At 44.3% G+C, this 16,696-nt stretch overlaps 2 protein-coding genes and 1 pseudogene across 5 annotated transcripts; 1 reads left to right on the top strand and 2 right to left on the bottom strand.

Moving 5' to 3' along the window:
- Positions 1-1,017: 1,017 nt before the first annotated feature.
- LOC125520223 (uncharacterized) lies at positions 1,018-11,520 on the top strand. Of its 4 annotated transcripts, none has more exons than XM_087537996.1 (3): positions 1,018-1,283; positions 5,757-5,838; positions 6,074-7,119. In XM_087537996.1, the coding sequence occupies exons 1-3, from the start codon at positions 1,033-1,035 to the stop codon at positions 6,653-6,655; spliced, it is 915 nt and encodes a 304-aa protein (XP_087394122.1). In that variant the 5' UTR covers positions 1,018-1,032; the 3' UTR covers positions 6,656-7,119. The 4 variants fall into 4 exon arrangements, 1 of the variants encoding a protein (XP_087394122.1); XR_015612360.1 differs by lacking the exon at positions 6,074-7,119 and adding an exon at positions 9,667-11,520 and having other exon boundaries at positions 1,144-1,283; positions 3,247-5,838; XR_015612362.1 differs by adding an exon at positions 3,247-5,638 and having other exon boundaries at positions 1,144-1,283; positions 5,757-6,409.
- Positions 1,097-5,511, bottom strand: LOC125520219 (uncharacterized). Its single transcript, XM_048685064.2, has 2 exons — positions 2,481-5,511; positions 1,097-2,380 (listed from the first exon to the last, which is right to left on the bottom strand). The coding sequence occupies exons 1-2, from the start codon at positions 5,509-5,511 to the stop codon at positions 2,028-2,030; spliced, it is 3,384 nt and encodes a 1,127-aa protein (XP_048541021.2). The 3' UTR covers positions 1,097-2,027.
- Positions 7,763-11,045, bottom strand: LOC125520220 (receptor kinase-like protein Xa21; annotated as a pseudogene).
- Positions 11,521-16,696: the final 5,176 nt, after the last annotated feature.

The following is a 16,696-nucleotide window of genomic DNA, read 5'->3' as shown; positions in this document are numbered from 1 at the left end:
AACCTAGTTCGGTTCACTAACTCCCTCTCGCATGACCTAGCCGTCATCTACTGTTTTCTCACTCTGTGTTGCCTTCGGCAATCCCATCCCGACGACCGCGTGCACGGCTGGTCGGGAAAGCAGGTGCCTCCGGAACCCTGTCGTTCGAGATCCTGCCCGGGAGAACGGCAATAAGGTTTTTGGGAAGCGTCTCGACGCGACTGCTCCCGATCCGTCCCCAACTCCGTTCGCCTCTGCTTTCCACTACTTTCTCTGCATCGACACCATGGCCGCCGCCGCCGCCGCTAAGAAGAAGGCCATGGACGACGCCGAGGCTGGTGCTGCCGCCGCTGCATTGGCCTGGTCAACCGGAGGGTATGATCTGTTCATCCCTCGTTTACCACTACTTATGCTAGCCGTATATGTGCTGCTCATAGAAGGTTCGATTCTATGTTCTGTACGTGCTGATATGCTTAGGTATCGCTATGAGATGCATACCTTTTATGCCATGCTTACTGTTTACTCGTAAATAAGTCTAATCGGAAAAGTGCTAATATTTCCAACAGAACGCTTGCCCAAACGTGTGGGCTAAACTGCTCTTCGTCCACACGATGCTCACACGGTGATATATGTCAACTACAGTTGTTTATATATATGTGACGACTAGTTAATCGCACATGACAATTATGATTCACCATACATGACAACTATGATTTAACCACACTCAACAACTACAGATATATGTGGCAACTAGTTAATCACACATGGCAATTATGATTTGGCTACATGTAGCAACTCCAATTAGTTACACATGACAAATATATTTAATGACACATGAGCATAGCAGACGTGACAACTACAGTTAATTACACATGACAACTAAAATTGATTACACAGGCATTCACGCTCACAGAATCAAAATGAATAGTTGTGGGTCATGTGAGCCGTCATTACTACACCCAAACATGTGAGCTGTTTTCTGAACACGATCACCCGACGGATATGCCACACGTGTGACATCTTCCACGCAAAGCACCGAAGTGCAGCACATGGATGAATCGGTCATCGTACAACTATCGTATGCGTAGAAATCAACACACAGCTGTTTCGCCCGTGAGACAACAGGGTGAGCCCCGGTGCTGGCACGACCACGCTGCAGGCGGCCCGAGCTTCGACGACGGCGGAGCCTGCAGGCTTGCGAGGACAGGGCCAATGCGTGGCGGGGCCCAAGCAGCGGCAGCACCAGCGGGCCCCGGCGGCAGTCGGGGCGAAGCAGCGCCACCGCTAGGTTCTCCGGCGAACAGGTACAAGCGCCATGTCTGTCTGCTTGATCTGGGGTGATCTTCCACGGGGATTGGGCGAAATAGGCTGGGATCTTGAGAATCTCGACTCAGTTCGAGTTACTCTGTAGGGGATTTTATTTTCTTGTTGATTTCATGTGCAGACTTTTTTTTGAAAGATCCAGCAAATTGCTGGCTTTGATTGGCGATTAGCAGGAAGCAACGGAAGATAAAATCGTGGGAATCCTAAGATCATGGATGAAAATGAAAGGAACTGAAAATAAAGAAAACTACAGCCCTATTGGCTGCCAGAGAATTAACAGTCTCTCATGGAGGATTCCCAAAGGGGTCTCAACAAATTTAGCTCCGGCTAGGCGCCATAGCTCCATTGATTGCGGCGACAACCTCGTGTGCGGAGGCGATCTTGTCCCTGAAAGTGCACTTGTTCCTTTCCTGCCAAATCTCCCATAGGACCAGCATTTGCATTCATGTGCATTCTCATTCGGATCCGAAATCACCTTCTAAAAACATTGTAAATCAATCTGATTGGACATTTGAGCCTTAATAATCCCTTGGATGGTGCTTACAGAGTTACGACTCAATAAAACTAAAAGAAAAATTACATGAAATGCTATTGCAGCAAGAGAATATTACTGTTCGGAAATGCCAGTAACTGAATCCTAAAAGGAAAACACCATTAGGTAGTTACATCACTTTTCTTCTTTAGATGCGCTTCTGGCGCAAGTTTCCGTCGTCCAAATCTTTGCTTCACCTGGCATGCATGTGTGAGGCCGCGTGCTTGATTCTAAGGATCTCAGTAGAAACTTGACCCATATCCGGCCGGTCTTTTGGTGATGTCGTGGAGCAAGAGAGGCCGAGTATAATCAGTGGGATAACACAATTCTTCATCAGGTCGCCTGCATTCCTGTCATCTTGTAGTATTGTGGGATCAACGACCTCATGAATGTTCTTTGTAAATGCTCTATCAACAAATTCATGAAGGCTTATACCATTACTAAATTTTTCACCAGTTGGACTGCACCCTGTTATCAATTGTAACAGAAGCACTCCAAAACTGTAGACATCACCCTTGGTTGATATCTGTTGGCTCATGCCATACTCTGCATTTACATTTGCGAACACAATAAAATTAGAGGATAATCATTATTTGGACAACTCTATAAATAAAACTAATTTCTTTTGAGAATAAGCTTATCAAACCTGGTGGAATGTATCCTATGGATCCTTTTAGGTGGCAGACACTTATTGAACTGTCTTGATGTGCATTTGGTGCACTGAACAGAAATCTTGCTAGGCCGAAATCGGTGACGTATGCAACCATATCAAGACCCAAAAGAATATTGCTTGGCTTCAAGTCGCAATGTATAATTGGAGATGCACACTGGTTGTGAAGATAATCCAAAGCAAATGCTACATCCAAGGCTACATTAATCCTTTGGCTTAATGACAGAGTATTTGTTTCACCATGTTCATGATCCATCGGGTGTAGCCACATTTCTAGGTTACCATTTGGCATGTATGGGAACACTAGGGCCTTGAAATCTGCCCCAGTATGATCCACTGAAGAGCATGAAGTAATGATTTTTACAAGATTTCGATGGCGCACATTACGAAGGGCTTCACACTCTGATACGAAGCTCCTATGTGCTCCATAAATGTCAAGGTCAAAAATCTTGATGGCAACTTGATCTTCTTGAAACTGGAGACTGCCCTTATAAACCCTTCCAAATGATCCAGAACCAATTAAGTTTGCAGAAGAGAATCTATCTGTCGCCTTTACAATGTCTTCATATGATATCTTTTTTGTGTGCTCATTGACATGTTGCAAATGGAGATTGGCTTGCATTTTCTTCTTCCGATAAATTATCACAATACATGACATAATGATCATAGTGACACCAACAATGGGCAACACAATCTCTAGGATAAGAACCAATGACTTGTGTTTTCTTTTCTTGTCAACCAGTGCAGAGCAAAGGGACATACCTCCTGTTGGAATGCTTGTACACAGATGATAATTTCTTTCAATTGATACTGCACCAGCAATGTCAAAAACACCACCTCTCGGAATTGGTCCATGAAACTGGTTGAAGGATAAATTGAGGTATTGGAGGTGTTTCAAGGATTTGAGAGGCTCTGGTATTTCTCCGGACAAATTGTTCTGAGAAATATCCATATTTTTTATGTTGGATAATCTGGCAAAAGACTGTGGAATGCTTCCTATAAAGAAGTTGCTTTGCATCTCAAGATACTCCAGATCCACACACTGGCCGAGAGTTGATGGTATGTCGCCAGACAGCCTGTTATTTGACATGTTCATTTTCTTAAGATGAATCAGATTGCCGACGTCAGGCATTTCTCCAGACAAGTAATTGTGTGACAAGTCCAACTCTTCAGTAAGTGTAGAGATTTTGAAGATTTTGCTTGGTATACTCCCAACTAGTGAGTTGTGAGCAAGGTTGAGTATACTGAGTTGAGTGCAATGTGCTATACTTGCTGGTATCCTTCCACTAAAGTTGTTCCAATCCAATTTCAGCATACTCAGCTGGACAAGATTGCCAATAGTATCTGGAATCTGCCCGGAAAGCCGGTTTTCTGCAAAGGATAGATAGACCATTCTGTGCAGTTTCCCAAGTGTTGGTGGTATATTTCCAGTGAGAAGATTGTTACCCATGTACAAATTATTGAGGTTCTTAAGGTTGCCAATCTCTGGTGGTATAGGCCCGTAAATTTGGTTGCTATTTAGCCACAATGACTCAAGACTATTGGAAAGATTGCCAATAGAACTTGGTAATTTCCCTTGGAGGTTGTTTCCATCCAGCCCCAGCATACTCAACCTGGAGCAATTTGATAGTGAAGAGACAAAGCCCCAATCACCTGCTTCTAGCTTGTTGTGCCCCAGATCAAGTTTCTCTAAATTTTGCAGTGAACCGAAGAATGGTATGAATCCAGTAAACCTATTATTATCCAGGTGAAGCATGCGTAAGCTGTAAGCTTTGAGAAGAGAGGCTGGGATTGGCCCATCAAAACTGTTCTCTGATAGTATTAATCTCCGAATATTTGGAAGCGTGTGGCCGATGTCGAAGGGTAATTTTCCGACAAGAGAGTTTTTTGCGATGGCAAGAACTGTGAGGGATGACATGTTGAATAAAGACAATGGGACTGGCCCAGATAAGTTGTTTATGTCCAAGGTCAATGTCTCTAGTGTAGGAATATAACCTAAGCTCTCTGGGATGCTCCCAACTAACTGATTTTCTGCAAGGCGAAGATGAACCAGGGAGGACAGGTTACCTAGTGAGGAAGGTATTATTCCTGAAAGATGGTTCTTCCTTAAGTAGAGATATTTAATTGGGGGAGATGTGGCAGTAACATAAGGTATTGAACCAACAAAACTGTTCTGTTGGAGGCAAATAGCAATAAGTGAAGAAGTGGTGAAGAGAGCACTTGGGAGTTTTCCAGTAAAATTATTTTTCATGAGTCTAAGTACTTGAAGAGATGAACTGTTTGCTAGGAACTCTGGGATGACCCCTAAGAGAGCATTGTTCCCAAGATCGACATATGTGAGATGAGGGCTGCTGCCTAAAGACGGAGGTATGTTGCCGGTAAGTCCAGTGCTAGCGAGAACTAGTATGCGCAGCTTAGGGAGATTTCCAAAAGCAGAAGGGATGCTTCCTTGCAGGTTATTGTTGCGAAGGTTAATCTCTTGAAGATGTTTGCATTGGCTAAGGCTAGGTGGGATGTCTCCGTGGAGGGAATTGTTCCACAAACCAAGGATTTGGAGTTGCGAACATGCAGAGAGTTCAGGCGGGATGTTACCTTCCAAAGTGTTCATGCTGAGGTTGAGGTCGCGGAGCCCGCTCAGGAGGCCAAGCTCTGATGGTATGCCACCACTCAAGCTATTATTTGACAGTTGCAGCCTTGTAAGAGAGGTCAGGTTGGCAATGCAAGGTGGTATGGAGCCTGAGATGCCTTCTGACTGGAGGTCCAGCGCAATCACACGACGAGGGGACACCATGCTGCAGGTGATCCCATGCCACTCGCAAACGTCGAGGGACGTGTTGCTCCATGAAGCTAAAACTCCTGCTGGACCCGAGAGCCAGGACTTGAAACAAAGGAGGGATTGTCTATCATTTTCGGTTTCACCGCAGGTGGCTAATGTCAGGCAGCAAAAGAAGGCAAAAAGGCATAGAAACCAAACAAAACCTGGAAACAAGACACCCGAAGACGCCATTGTTATTGTTTGCAGGAGTATGTGGATGAAAGCTCTGATTTGTAAGAGGATGTTTAAGCACTCAACTATGGAGAGGGATAGTAGCTAAGCCCTCTAGACAGCAACTTCACGGTCAACGATCGATACGGTGGGAACTGGGATGATACATGACCACATGCTTTTGGACCAGATTTTGGCTTGTAGAATATTGCTAATATTGTGTGCATGCATTTGGACGCTAACAGATTTGACCTTTCATTTCTCAGACAGGGACAGCCCGGCAGGACGATGCCTCCAACCTCTGCTTACATTGCAATTGTCCCAGCCACCCTCCAACAGCAGCTTGAGGTACAGTGTGGACGCACGCTTTCTCTTGATGAATAATGAACATGTAGCTCTTGAAGTCGTCGCGCACGCCGCCCGGGAATATACCTCGGCGAGATTTGGCATTCCTGATATCGGAATGCATGAACACCCATACAGGCAACTTAGTCAGAACGGCATGGTAGCTGGCTGAAGTATGAACGCACATCTTCCCCTTTTTCTGTCATTTACTTTCCTACCTTTGATGGTCATGCATTAGTTAATGGAGGAATCATTGGGAGAGGTAGCTCTAGGCGCCTCGTTGACCTACAACATTTCTGATTTCCAAATGCATAAAACCCCCTGCAAGCGGCTGGTTCGAAGGCAGCCATATCACAGATCGACTTCATTTCGACGCAACCACTACAGACTCTGTCTCGGTCTCCATTCCTTTGCCTGGCTAACGGGGATGGGGATGGCACTTGCTCCACGCTCGTCTCTGTCTCTGCGCTCCCTGCTGCTGCTCATGTCGCACAGGAAGCCACATCGGAGCTCTTTCTTCTCCTCCGCCGCCGTTCCGCCTGCGGCTCCAGGAACTGCCACTCCGGCTGCTGATCCTGCCGTTCAGCCTCCAGCCGCTCCAGGTAACTTGCTGCTGACGCACTCAATTGTGATTTCTAAACATCGAGTTCCTGTGACTTGCGAGCCTTCTCCGGAAACACATCCTGATCAGAAAGTTTGCGAAGATCCTGATCTTGCAGTTCCTAAAGGTCCGCGCGAATCTACCCGCGATGGTCCGCCACGCCAACCTCCTGGAACTATGGATATAGACGCTAAAGACCCCGGCAAGAAGACTCTCTAACAGCTAATAATACAAAGTCAGTGGGAGCCTTTCCCACATTCCTCAAGGTTTAAAAAAGAAAAAGAAAAAAAAAGACACCGGCAAGTCATCAGAGTTCGCCTACGGCACTTCAACGTGTACTCCTTGATCAGCCACCCACCGTACGAACTGCAGAAGCCCTCCTCTTCCGGAAGAATATTGAATTATTGCCAACTGTTCAGGTGCTACGAGCAAATGCTTGCTGCGGTTACTGCCGTGTTACCTCTGTGGACATGTAATCTCAGCGCTGTCATATTATTGATCTTTGTACCGTTCCAATCCACTTCAACAAATAAAGGTGTGCGTTAGATTTTCGTTTTGAGAGGTATGATGTACGTACAACTTGCGTAAAGAAATATAAGAGCGTTTAGATCTTTAGGAAACACTTTTATATTTCTTTATAGAGGGTGTGCGTACGTTATTGATCTTTGCCCAATTGCTCTTAAGCAGTACACATGTGTGCAGTTCTTTTCGGAGGAAAAAGAACATAGACTGCGTGCAGTCAACATACGTTTCGATGGGAAATGGGGCGTTGACATCCATCGTCCATGAGCGCGTGCTCTGCTCTGGGATTGATACGACTTGAATGAATTTCTTGGAGTCAGTCGTCGGTCCGATCCACTTGTAGTACGTAGCATGTTTTTCCTTGCTATGCTAGGCATGGATGGACTCGTCCCAACCGAGACTGGCCATACATGTATCTAGATATGCGTGCTGACATACTCCCCCCGTCCGGAAATACTTGCCATCAAAATGGATTAAAAAAAATGTATCTAGCCGTATTTTCGGACACAGGAGTACGTACTACTACTTATTTGGCACTCGAGGTTTTAGTCCGCCAGTGGCCAAGCAACCAGCCTGAAATTTCTTCCGTTTGTAACATTCACGTAACGTAGTAGTAGTTGCTTTCGCAGCATGTTACTACTACTTACTACCCTCTTGCTGTCTTCAATCCTTAGTCCTGACCTTGAACCCGATTTCGAGGATGCTTCTAGATGCAGGATGGTTGGGCGCGGACCGTGAGAAAGACCGGTGGCCGACCAGGCGCTCGCGCCCTCCACCAACGGTGTGCATGCCGGTAGGTCCAACGGCGAGCGGCGCCCTGGATGAGCATGAACGCCCACCACCTGTTCGACCAAAGGTTTCAGAGCAGCCACTGCCCCTTTGAACATCCATCCAGGTCAGTGAAAATGAGGTTATGTTGTATGTACAGTACAAACTTGGAAATCCATCAAACCCACGTTGTGTTGAATCCACCCCGTTAACACAGCCATGCCAAACGACCTTAGGGTGTGATTCAGCCTGGTTTTGGAATGTTAGGAGGTTAACCAGCCCATATAGCTAGGTTGGTTCAAGTTTGGATACACAATAAAATAAAATAAAATTGGACGAATGCAGCTGGCCTGCTTCATTATACTCCCTCCATTCCACAATGTAGTGCTTCTTCTATCCTCATGCTTCAACTTTGACCGTAAATTTAACTATCAAGACCGATTGCGGTGGGAGCAGAAGTTATATCAGTGAATTCGTATTCAAAAGAAGTTTTTAATTATGTAACTTTTTCTCCCACCGCAATCGGTCTCGTTCGTTAAATTTATGGTCAAAGTTCGACCTCGGGAAGCGCGGGCACACTATATTTTGGAATGGAGGGAGTATTATTAAGATAGGTAGGGTTTACAGTGGTGCCGGTTCGGTGCGGCAAAGTAAAAGAAAAATCACAAGATACAAGGGAGGGGCAGGCTAGGAAAAGCTTCACAAGAGACTTTTCCTTTTGGACAAAAGAAGTACTTTTAGTCAGGAAACGTAAACTAGTCTTCTTCAAGGCATCGTATGCATTTTTCCTTTTCCTCAGCTCTGCAATGCTGAAAATGATTCTTGCAGTCGGTGATTCTGACTTATTAAAATGATTGGCTGAGTTTCCCAGTCTAAATCACCGCCTGCATCTTCACCTTCATCTCTATAACCTGGAACTATTCTAGGGTCTAGAATCTCCTCAATCTTTTGAGGAAATGGTTTTTCAAAAAATTTGTAAAGGGTCAGGCCATCTTTAAACATCTCATTGGTTGGACGCTTTCCTGTTAGCATTTCTAAGATGATGACTCCATAGCTAAATACATCGCCCTCAGTGGAGATTTTGCTCCCAAATCCATATTCTGCAGTATGCGTAAGTCATTCAAACAATCAATTAACACAACTTGCATTCTTTTTAATTAAAAACAAAGCATCTTCTATTTAGAAAATATTACCTGGGGCAATGTATCCAACTGATCCTCTTGGCCCCACTAAGCTTGTAGAAGTATGAATGTCCGAAGAAGTGTAACTATGCAGGAACTTAGCCAACCCGAAATCCACTGCTATTACTATTCTTGTACCGAAACTCAATGGCCTTCTCTGACCATCCTCATGGACTGTTGGATGGAGCCAACTTCCCAGGTCGCCGTTAACACTATATTCAAGAACAATAGCTTTGAAATCATGTCCTGTTGGATCAATGGTTGAGCATGCAGTAATCACCCTTATAAGATTCCTGTGACGAGTATTTCTCAATGCTTCTCACTCTGCAATGAAGCTTTTTGGTGCTCTGAGTTGATTGAGTTTGAAAACTTTGATGGCAACTTCATGTTCTTCAGATTCAATTCTACCTCTGTACACAGACCCATATTTTCCTGAACCGATCAAGTTATCTGATGAGAAACCATTTGTTGCCCTCATTAAATTAGCATATGTGAACTTCTTCAACTCTTTGCAGCATGGATGAGCTGCTTGTTTGAAGTTCTTTTTCTTCTTCAAAATAATGGTTGCAAAGCATGATAACAGGACCAAAGAAAGAACTGTAAATCCTACTATCTTGAGAATGCTGCAGCTATTCCATTGTTTGGATGCCTCTGCATTGCAAAATGGCACCCGTAGCAATGGCGTGCTGGTACATAACTTCATGTTCCCTTGAATAAAAACCTTTCTTCCATTCTGAAATATTCCATCTGCTGGTACAGGACCCTCGAGATTGTTGAAGGACAAATTGAGAAGCTTCATAGACTTAAAGAACTTAAAGATGTCAGGGATTTCACCTGATAAGTTGTTTTGAGATAGATCCATCTCAATGATGCCTCCCAAACTTATGAAGGAGTGAGGGATTTTCCCATGAAAGAGGTTACCCTCCATGTGGAGGGACTCCAGATGGACGCACTGACCTAGAGTGGGGGGTATTTGTCCAGACAGTTGATTATGGGAAATATTCAGTGGCCCAAGATTTTTCAGGCTGCCAATCTCCGGAGGTATATGTCCAAAGAGTTGGTTGTGGGACAAGTCCAAACCCTGGGAAAGGGAGGGAAGAGAAAACAACTCCTTTGGTATTGTCCCATCAAAGCTGTTACAAGAGAGGTTTAGTTTTTCTAACTTCTTGCAGCCTGCTAAAGCTCCTGGGATAGGGCCACTAAAATTATTTTCCTGTAAATAGAGCTCACTCAGTTGACTCAGTTTACCGACAGAAAGTGGAATTGATCCGGAAAGTTTGTTCTGATACAAGCTTAAGACAAACAAGTTGGAAAGATTTCCAACTGATTCAGGAAGATTTCCAGTAAGCAAATTTCGTTCCATGTAAAGACGTCTGAGGCTTGTCAAGTACTGTATCTCCAAAGGTATAGTGCCAGATATTCTATTTGATCTTAATAACAATAACTCTAAGCTCTTTGAAAGGCCTGCAATGGAATTGGGCAAGACACCCTCAAGGTTGTTTGCATCCAAGCGCAACTTCTCCAGTTGTGTGCAATTGGTCAATGAGGATAAGAAAGACCAATCTCCTGCTTGAAGTTGGTTCCAGCCTAGATTCAGATCTACTAGACTAGGAAGAGTCCCAAAAGAAGGAACAATACCATGGAATGAATTGTCGCGGAGGTTGATCACCTGAAGGTTGGTTGTGTTGGCTATTGAAATGGGGATTTGTCCTGTGAAGTTGTTTCCTTGCATAATCAAAGTTTGGATGTTTGGAAGGGTATATCCGATGTTATATGGAATTTCCCCTACAAGTATGTTCATACCCATGCCAAGGTATGCAAGTGATGATATGTTGTAAAGAGTGTCAGGGACTGTCCCAGACAAAGAATTATAAGTGAGATCTAGTACTCTCAGGTACAGAATATTGCCTATACTCATTGGGATTCTACCTTGGAAATTATTATCTCCAAGCAAGAGGTAGCGAAGCGAAGAAAAATTCCCTAAAGAAGAAGGTATGGTGCCAGAAAGATTGTTTGATTGCAATTTAAGATATTGCAAGGGTGGGCCAATGTTCGACAAAGCTGGTATGGACCCGACAAAGTTGTTCATTCCCAGTGATAATTTTTGAAGTGACATGCTGTTAGGCAACGCAGAAGGAATCTCTCCGCTCATGCGATTGTTTGTTAAGTCCAGAAGTTGAAGGGATGAACTATTAGCGAGGAGAGGCGGGATATGTCCAGTGAGGCTATTGTTCACAAGAACAACAGAGCAAAGAGAAGAGCTGCTCCCAAGTGTAGTTGGAATGTTGCCCGTCAGACTATTTGTAGCAAGAGAAGCAGCAAGATTGGTGGTAATGCAGGGGGGAGGCTTGGAATGCTGAGGTGGATTGAGACGTTTGAATCTGTGATCGATGTGATTCATCCGGCGCATATTTATAGGTCGCCCGCTGCTTGCATTTGCATCCATGCTTGATCTACATGTGAACAGTGGATCAGTAGTATTTCATGAAAGTACTCCGTCATGTGTAGAGTAGTGATCCACTTGCGCCCATTTGATCTAATGTGAACAGTGTATGTAAGACCGGTGACTCCGTGAGCCGGAATTGGAGGTCATCAAGGCTTACCTTGGATGCAGTTTGAAACTGGCTACGCGGAATGCTAGCCAGTTGACGTTTAACCAGATTCTATATTCAGTAGCGCCGGATGGGGAATCGTAGAGAAAAAGTGAAATAACGAATCTGGTTCTCACCTACAGAGGAAGCGGCAAGCTCGCTCTCTCTTAGTCTTGAATAATCTGATTCACGAAAGCAGTGAAGTCCGGCCTACTGGCAGAGGAAACGGCAATCAGTCTCAGTAATCTGATTCACGACGGCAGGTCCGCAGCGATGCCAGCCTGAAACAGTATCTCATAAAAATCCACCAAACGGAAGGAGATAATACAACTTGTGTTGGGAGGTGATAATTGCAATAAAATAAATAAAACTTCAGATTATAAACAGAAGCGAAAGTGCTTTGACAGAGGTTGATGCAACCGCAAAAGAGAGAGGGCAATATGGATGAATGGACCGGGATCCTTAGTATCACTAGTGACATCTCTCCATAATAAATAACATGACATGGTGACCAAATTATAGTTGTGTGTCGATTAATTCCCTCCGTCCATGAATAAGTATGCGTTTGGTATTCTAAATTTGTCCATAAAAGAGTGTACTTCTGTCTTCTCAATGCATTTTAAAGTCGAAGAAAATGCTTCTTTCTCATCACACGGTAGTTAAGACCAATAACATTCAACACATGGTCTCCTCAGTTTTTAGCTCATTAGGGGTGGGGTAATTAAAGATGAAAGAGATGGTGGTTTGCACCTTCTCAATGCATTTTTTACTTATCGAAATATGTAAGTGGCAACCGTGTGGCAGATTGCAAAACTGCCACACCCTCCCGATCTCCTTCCATTCCATTCCATTCCCTTCCCGCACGTCCTCCCGATCTCTCTTCATCTCCTTCCTTTCGCGCCCTCCTGATTTCCTTCCTTTCAATCACCAGTTACGGCCCCACGTGCCTTTCAGATTTTTGGGCAAAAACAATGCTTTAATTGGGATTTGATCTCTGGTCTGCAGGTAATCAACAAAGTGAGCCAACCATCTCACCTATGGCACTCATTGTTGAACAAGCTAAGGAAAATACTGTTTTTGACATGTTTTGCCTTTAATATTTTATCACTGAAAAACTTTTGTTTCACCTATCAAACCTGACACATAAACTTTTCCCGTGGTAAATTCTCCATCACCACCACGATAAATGACGCACCACCAATATGATAACTTTTGTATACCACACGGTACATTATGTGTAAGTAGCATGGTCATAAGCATTGAAGGCGTGATAACTTTGGTGAAAGCATCATGGTAACTTTGATCATTGGGAAGAAATTTGTTGAACCCCGGCCCCGGGTATATAAATAGCACGATAACATTCACGCCATAGACTTGATAATTTAGATACAAACATCGTGGTAACTTTAACCATTGGGGAAGAAAAATATGAAAATATACCAGATAATTTATGTGTAAATAGATGGTAATATACGCAGCGCACATCTGATAACTGAGGTAGAAACACCATGGTAACTTTGACCATAGGGATTTTTTTTGAAAAGATACTCCGGTATCTTCTGTGTAAATAGCACGGTACTATACCTCCCTCCCCTGGTATTTTTATGTGTAAATAGCATGAAAACATATGCACCGCGATAACTAAACACCATGATAAGTTTTTGACCCGTGGGGGGAAATTTTGCTGAAACATACCCTTGATAAATTTTGTGTAAATAGCATGATATTTTAAGCACCGCGAGCTTGATAGGTTACCTAGAATCAACATGATAATCTTTTGTCCCGGGGAAAAGTTGTTCAAAACATCCCCGATAATTTTTGTGTGAATAACATGATAATATAAGCACCGCATAACCGATAAGTTACAATATAAACATGATGGTAATGTTTTACCAAAGGAAAACAAGTTGTTAAAAACATACACTCGCCTCGCGAGGCCTCTTAGATGAACACAACACATGATGTGCCACAGAAAAGCCACATAATGTTTAGTGTCATGAGGAGGCACATGTGCTCGTGGGTTGGCCCAGAAAAACGGCCCATCTTGACCCGTTATAGGCGTGATAAGTTACGCAAAAACATCGAAAAAGTTATGAAAAAAGTTACCGAAACACACTTAGGTTTTTAGGTGTAAGTACCATGATAATATACGAACTGTAGACCTGGTAACTCATGTACAATCCCCATGGTAACTTTGACCAAGGACGAGGTTGATGTACACATACCCTGATAACTTATGTGTAAGTACCACGATATTTTACACATCGAAGACCTTATAACACAGTGGTAACTTTGACAGGGGTGTAGTTGTTGAAACATAGTACCTGGTAAGTTCTATGTAAATAGCACGGTAACTTACGCAACACAGGTCTGATAACTTGCATGCGAATACCATAGTAACTTTGTCCCGAGGGAAAATAGTGGTAATTTTCTGTACTTTTTTGTAGTAACACAATTGTAAAAAAAAGATCAAAACGATTAGTTTCTTTAGTTTGAGCAACAAATACCTAAGGGTGAGGTTGTTGTGGTGGCGCGCTTTGGTGCCAAGGAGGTGTGGGTTCAAATCCCACATGCGCAATATTTTTTTATCATATGGTAGATATGAAGAAGTGGAAGTTTTCTCGGGGGTGGGCGCGCGAGATGTGCGGGAGAAGCAGATTTCTCAGGCGAGTCTGCAAGGTCGTTCGGGAGAAGATGGGGTCGAAGGAAGGGGGACCGTGTGATACTTTAAAGTGAAAGAAGTAGAGGTGTGGCAGTTTTGCTTATATGGCACACATGTGCCAAATATCACAGTCCTTTACTTATATCCTAAAATTTCTATATGTACATTTATTCGTGGACGGAGGGAGTACATGACTATGATCATACATGACATAATTGCATATAGGCATCATGTTTGCCAGAGATGATTCCAGGGCATCCTTAGGTAGGGTATCCCAGCTTAGTGATTAGGTCGGGGGGAGGGGGGACAAGGAGGTAAGTGCACCTAGGTTTGGGTCCTCTCCTGCTATGTGTATATTGTGATTGGGTGTACAAAGTACAACTAATACCGAAGGATTGTATGATCTAAGTTGCGTTCTATCGACTATCCTAGCTTCCGCGTATGTAATACCCCCCTCCCCCCTAGATTTACAAGGAGTCCTAGTCGGCTACATCGGTGGAGAGGTGTCCTTCACAGATCTGGCTTCCTTGTCTTGAATGACAAGGCTTCTTGAATCTTCCTTCTATAGGGTCCATGGGCTGGCATGATGGCCCAGGGCGGAAACTGACCTAGGGTCATCAAGCCAGCCTACTTGGGCCGGCAATCAACAAGGTGGGGCACCCCTGGGTTGTAGCACCGGCAACGTCCGTACATATATAGACCATTAATCAAACATCATCTATAGCTAATACTCCACACCAAGACAATTATCGAGCATGCATCTCAAAGTATTAAGTAAAACAGAGTATTGCATTAAGCATGATGACATGATGTACATGATATATTGTCCTCACATTGTCCTCACTGTGCATTTAAGGATAACTATCTTTCTTATCATTAGTGGGAATAACACAATACAAGTCTTCTCTCTTTCTGTCACTTGAGCAGATTACTTGCAAGATTGAATCCAACATACTTAACTCCCTCTTGGAGATCATTCATCTAAATATTGTCGATGCAAGACTAATAGATCAGAGAGCATATATGCATATAAATTATGCATCAAAGACCTCATATGAATCCATGAATAAAAAATATATAAATTTGGTCATAAAGTGATAATTCATCACACCACAACAAATACACCATAAATATTACATGAGTGTTGAGTAAATAGGCAATTTCTCGATTAAATTAATCCACGAGTAAATCACTAGCATGGCATTGACACAAATAAACGCATACTGATATTCAGTCAAGCAAGCACATACTATGCTAATTGCAGAAAGATCTACGTATAACGCTAGCATGGCTAAAACAGAAAACAGTAGAAATGGGATAAACGAATTATATCCTCCAGTAGGCCATGCAGAGGCCGCGGCTTTGGTGGCAGCAGCGGCGTCCTCGGTGGCCTTCTTGGCGGCTTCAGCTTTCTCGGCGGCGGCATGTTCGGCGGCGGTGGACATGGTGATGATGAAGGCGACTCAGACATAGAGGAAGTAGACGATCGAAAGCGAGCAGTCGCGTAATCGCTGCCCAAAAACCTATTCGCCCCTCACCCCGTACAGGAACCAGAACGGCGTGGTTTCAGAGACCTGCTCTCCCGTCGACCATGTACGCGGCGGACGGGATGGAGTCACCGGCGGCAGCAGCAACAAGGGAACGATGGTGGGCGTGCACGTGAAGCTGATGTGATCTGTTCGTGGCGGTTAGGGTTAGGAGACACCGCACACTTATATAGGCGCAGCCGCGTGGAGAGACGTGGGCTCGACCCACGTCCGAATCCATGACAGCCCATAATCCGACGTCTCAGATCGTGACCCAGCTGTCAGAGAACTCTCCGTTAGTGACTGGCAAAAATAAGCGCGTAGGTGTGAGCTCGGCTCGGCTCAATCCCGCAACCCGCGGCGCGGCGCGGCGTGACGAGGCGAGGCGAGGTGGGCGGCGGAGGAGGAGTGCGCGAGGGCCTCATCTCTTCTCAAGCTCCAATAACATGTAGAAGATAAACCCTTATAAGGAGGTCCAACTCTTCTTCCACTTCTGGGGTGGGACTAAACTTCCCACTCCACCTAGTGCCAATAAACCCACATGGGCTCTTAGAGATTTTTCAGAAATTGCTATATGGGCCTAGAGCCCATCTCAAATTTCAGCAATCCCCCACCAGATCTCGAGGGCCCATTGTATCCTCTGTTCCAATGGTTGTTTCGATATACCAGTGTTTCAGTGAAGACCTGTTAAGGTTGAGCTTCACCTAGAGCAAGTAGCTACACTCCTTCACAACTGAACAATGGACTATGCCTTGAATTGTCAGTTTGGCATAAAGAAGCTTCACCACATGTCTTACTAATATTGGGCTGCCGAAGGCTGACCCCTCGGGTGGAGCATATAAGTCACACTCCTGGCCTATTCATGAGCTTACTAGAGATCACCCCAATCTTATAGACCGTGACCAGCAGTCGGGCTCACATAGGTGTGTTCCTCCAAAGATTGCTCTGTAGGAAAGCATCTTGCTTACATAAGCTTTGGAACTCATTAAGACAACAGTCATCCTACCATA

The sequence above is a fragment of the Triticum urartu genome, chromosome 7A, assembly GCF_056163025.1.
Source record: "Triticum urartu cultivar PI428250 chromosome 7A, HENAU_Tu73, whole genome shotgun sequence".
Lineage (NCBI taxonomy): Eukaryota > Viridiplantae > Streptophyta > Magnoliopsida > Poales > Poaceae > Triticum > Triticum urartu.
Note: the sequence above shows the minus strand (reverse complement) of the source record. Positions and strands in the feature narration are given on the sequence as shown.

Bases quoted from the DNA above. Each gene is read 5' to 3' on its own strand.
- LOC125520219 (XM_048685064.2), bottom strand. From the start codon at position 5,511: ATGGCGTCTTCGGGTGTCTTGTTTCCAGGTTTTGTTTGGTTTCTATGC. The intron at 2,381-2,480 runs GTTTGATAAGCT...ATGTAAATGCAG, and splicing joins CATAGGATACATTCCACCAG to AGTATGGCATGAGCCAACAG.
- LOC125520223 (XM_087537996.1), top strand. From the start codon at position 1,033: ATGAATCGGTCATCGTACAACTATCGTATGCGTAGAAATCAACACACA. The intron at 1,284-5,756 runs GTACAAGCGCCA...TTCATTTCTCAG, and splicing joins CTAGGTTCTCCGGCGAACAG to ACAGGGACAGCCCGGCAGGA. The intron at 5,839-6,073 runs GTACAGTGTGGA...GTCATGCATTAG, and splicing joins CCCTCCAACAGCAGCTTGAG to TTAATGGAGGAATCATTGGG.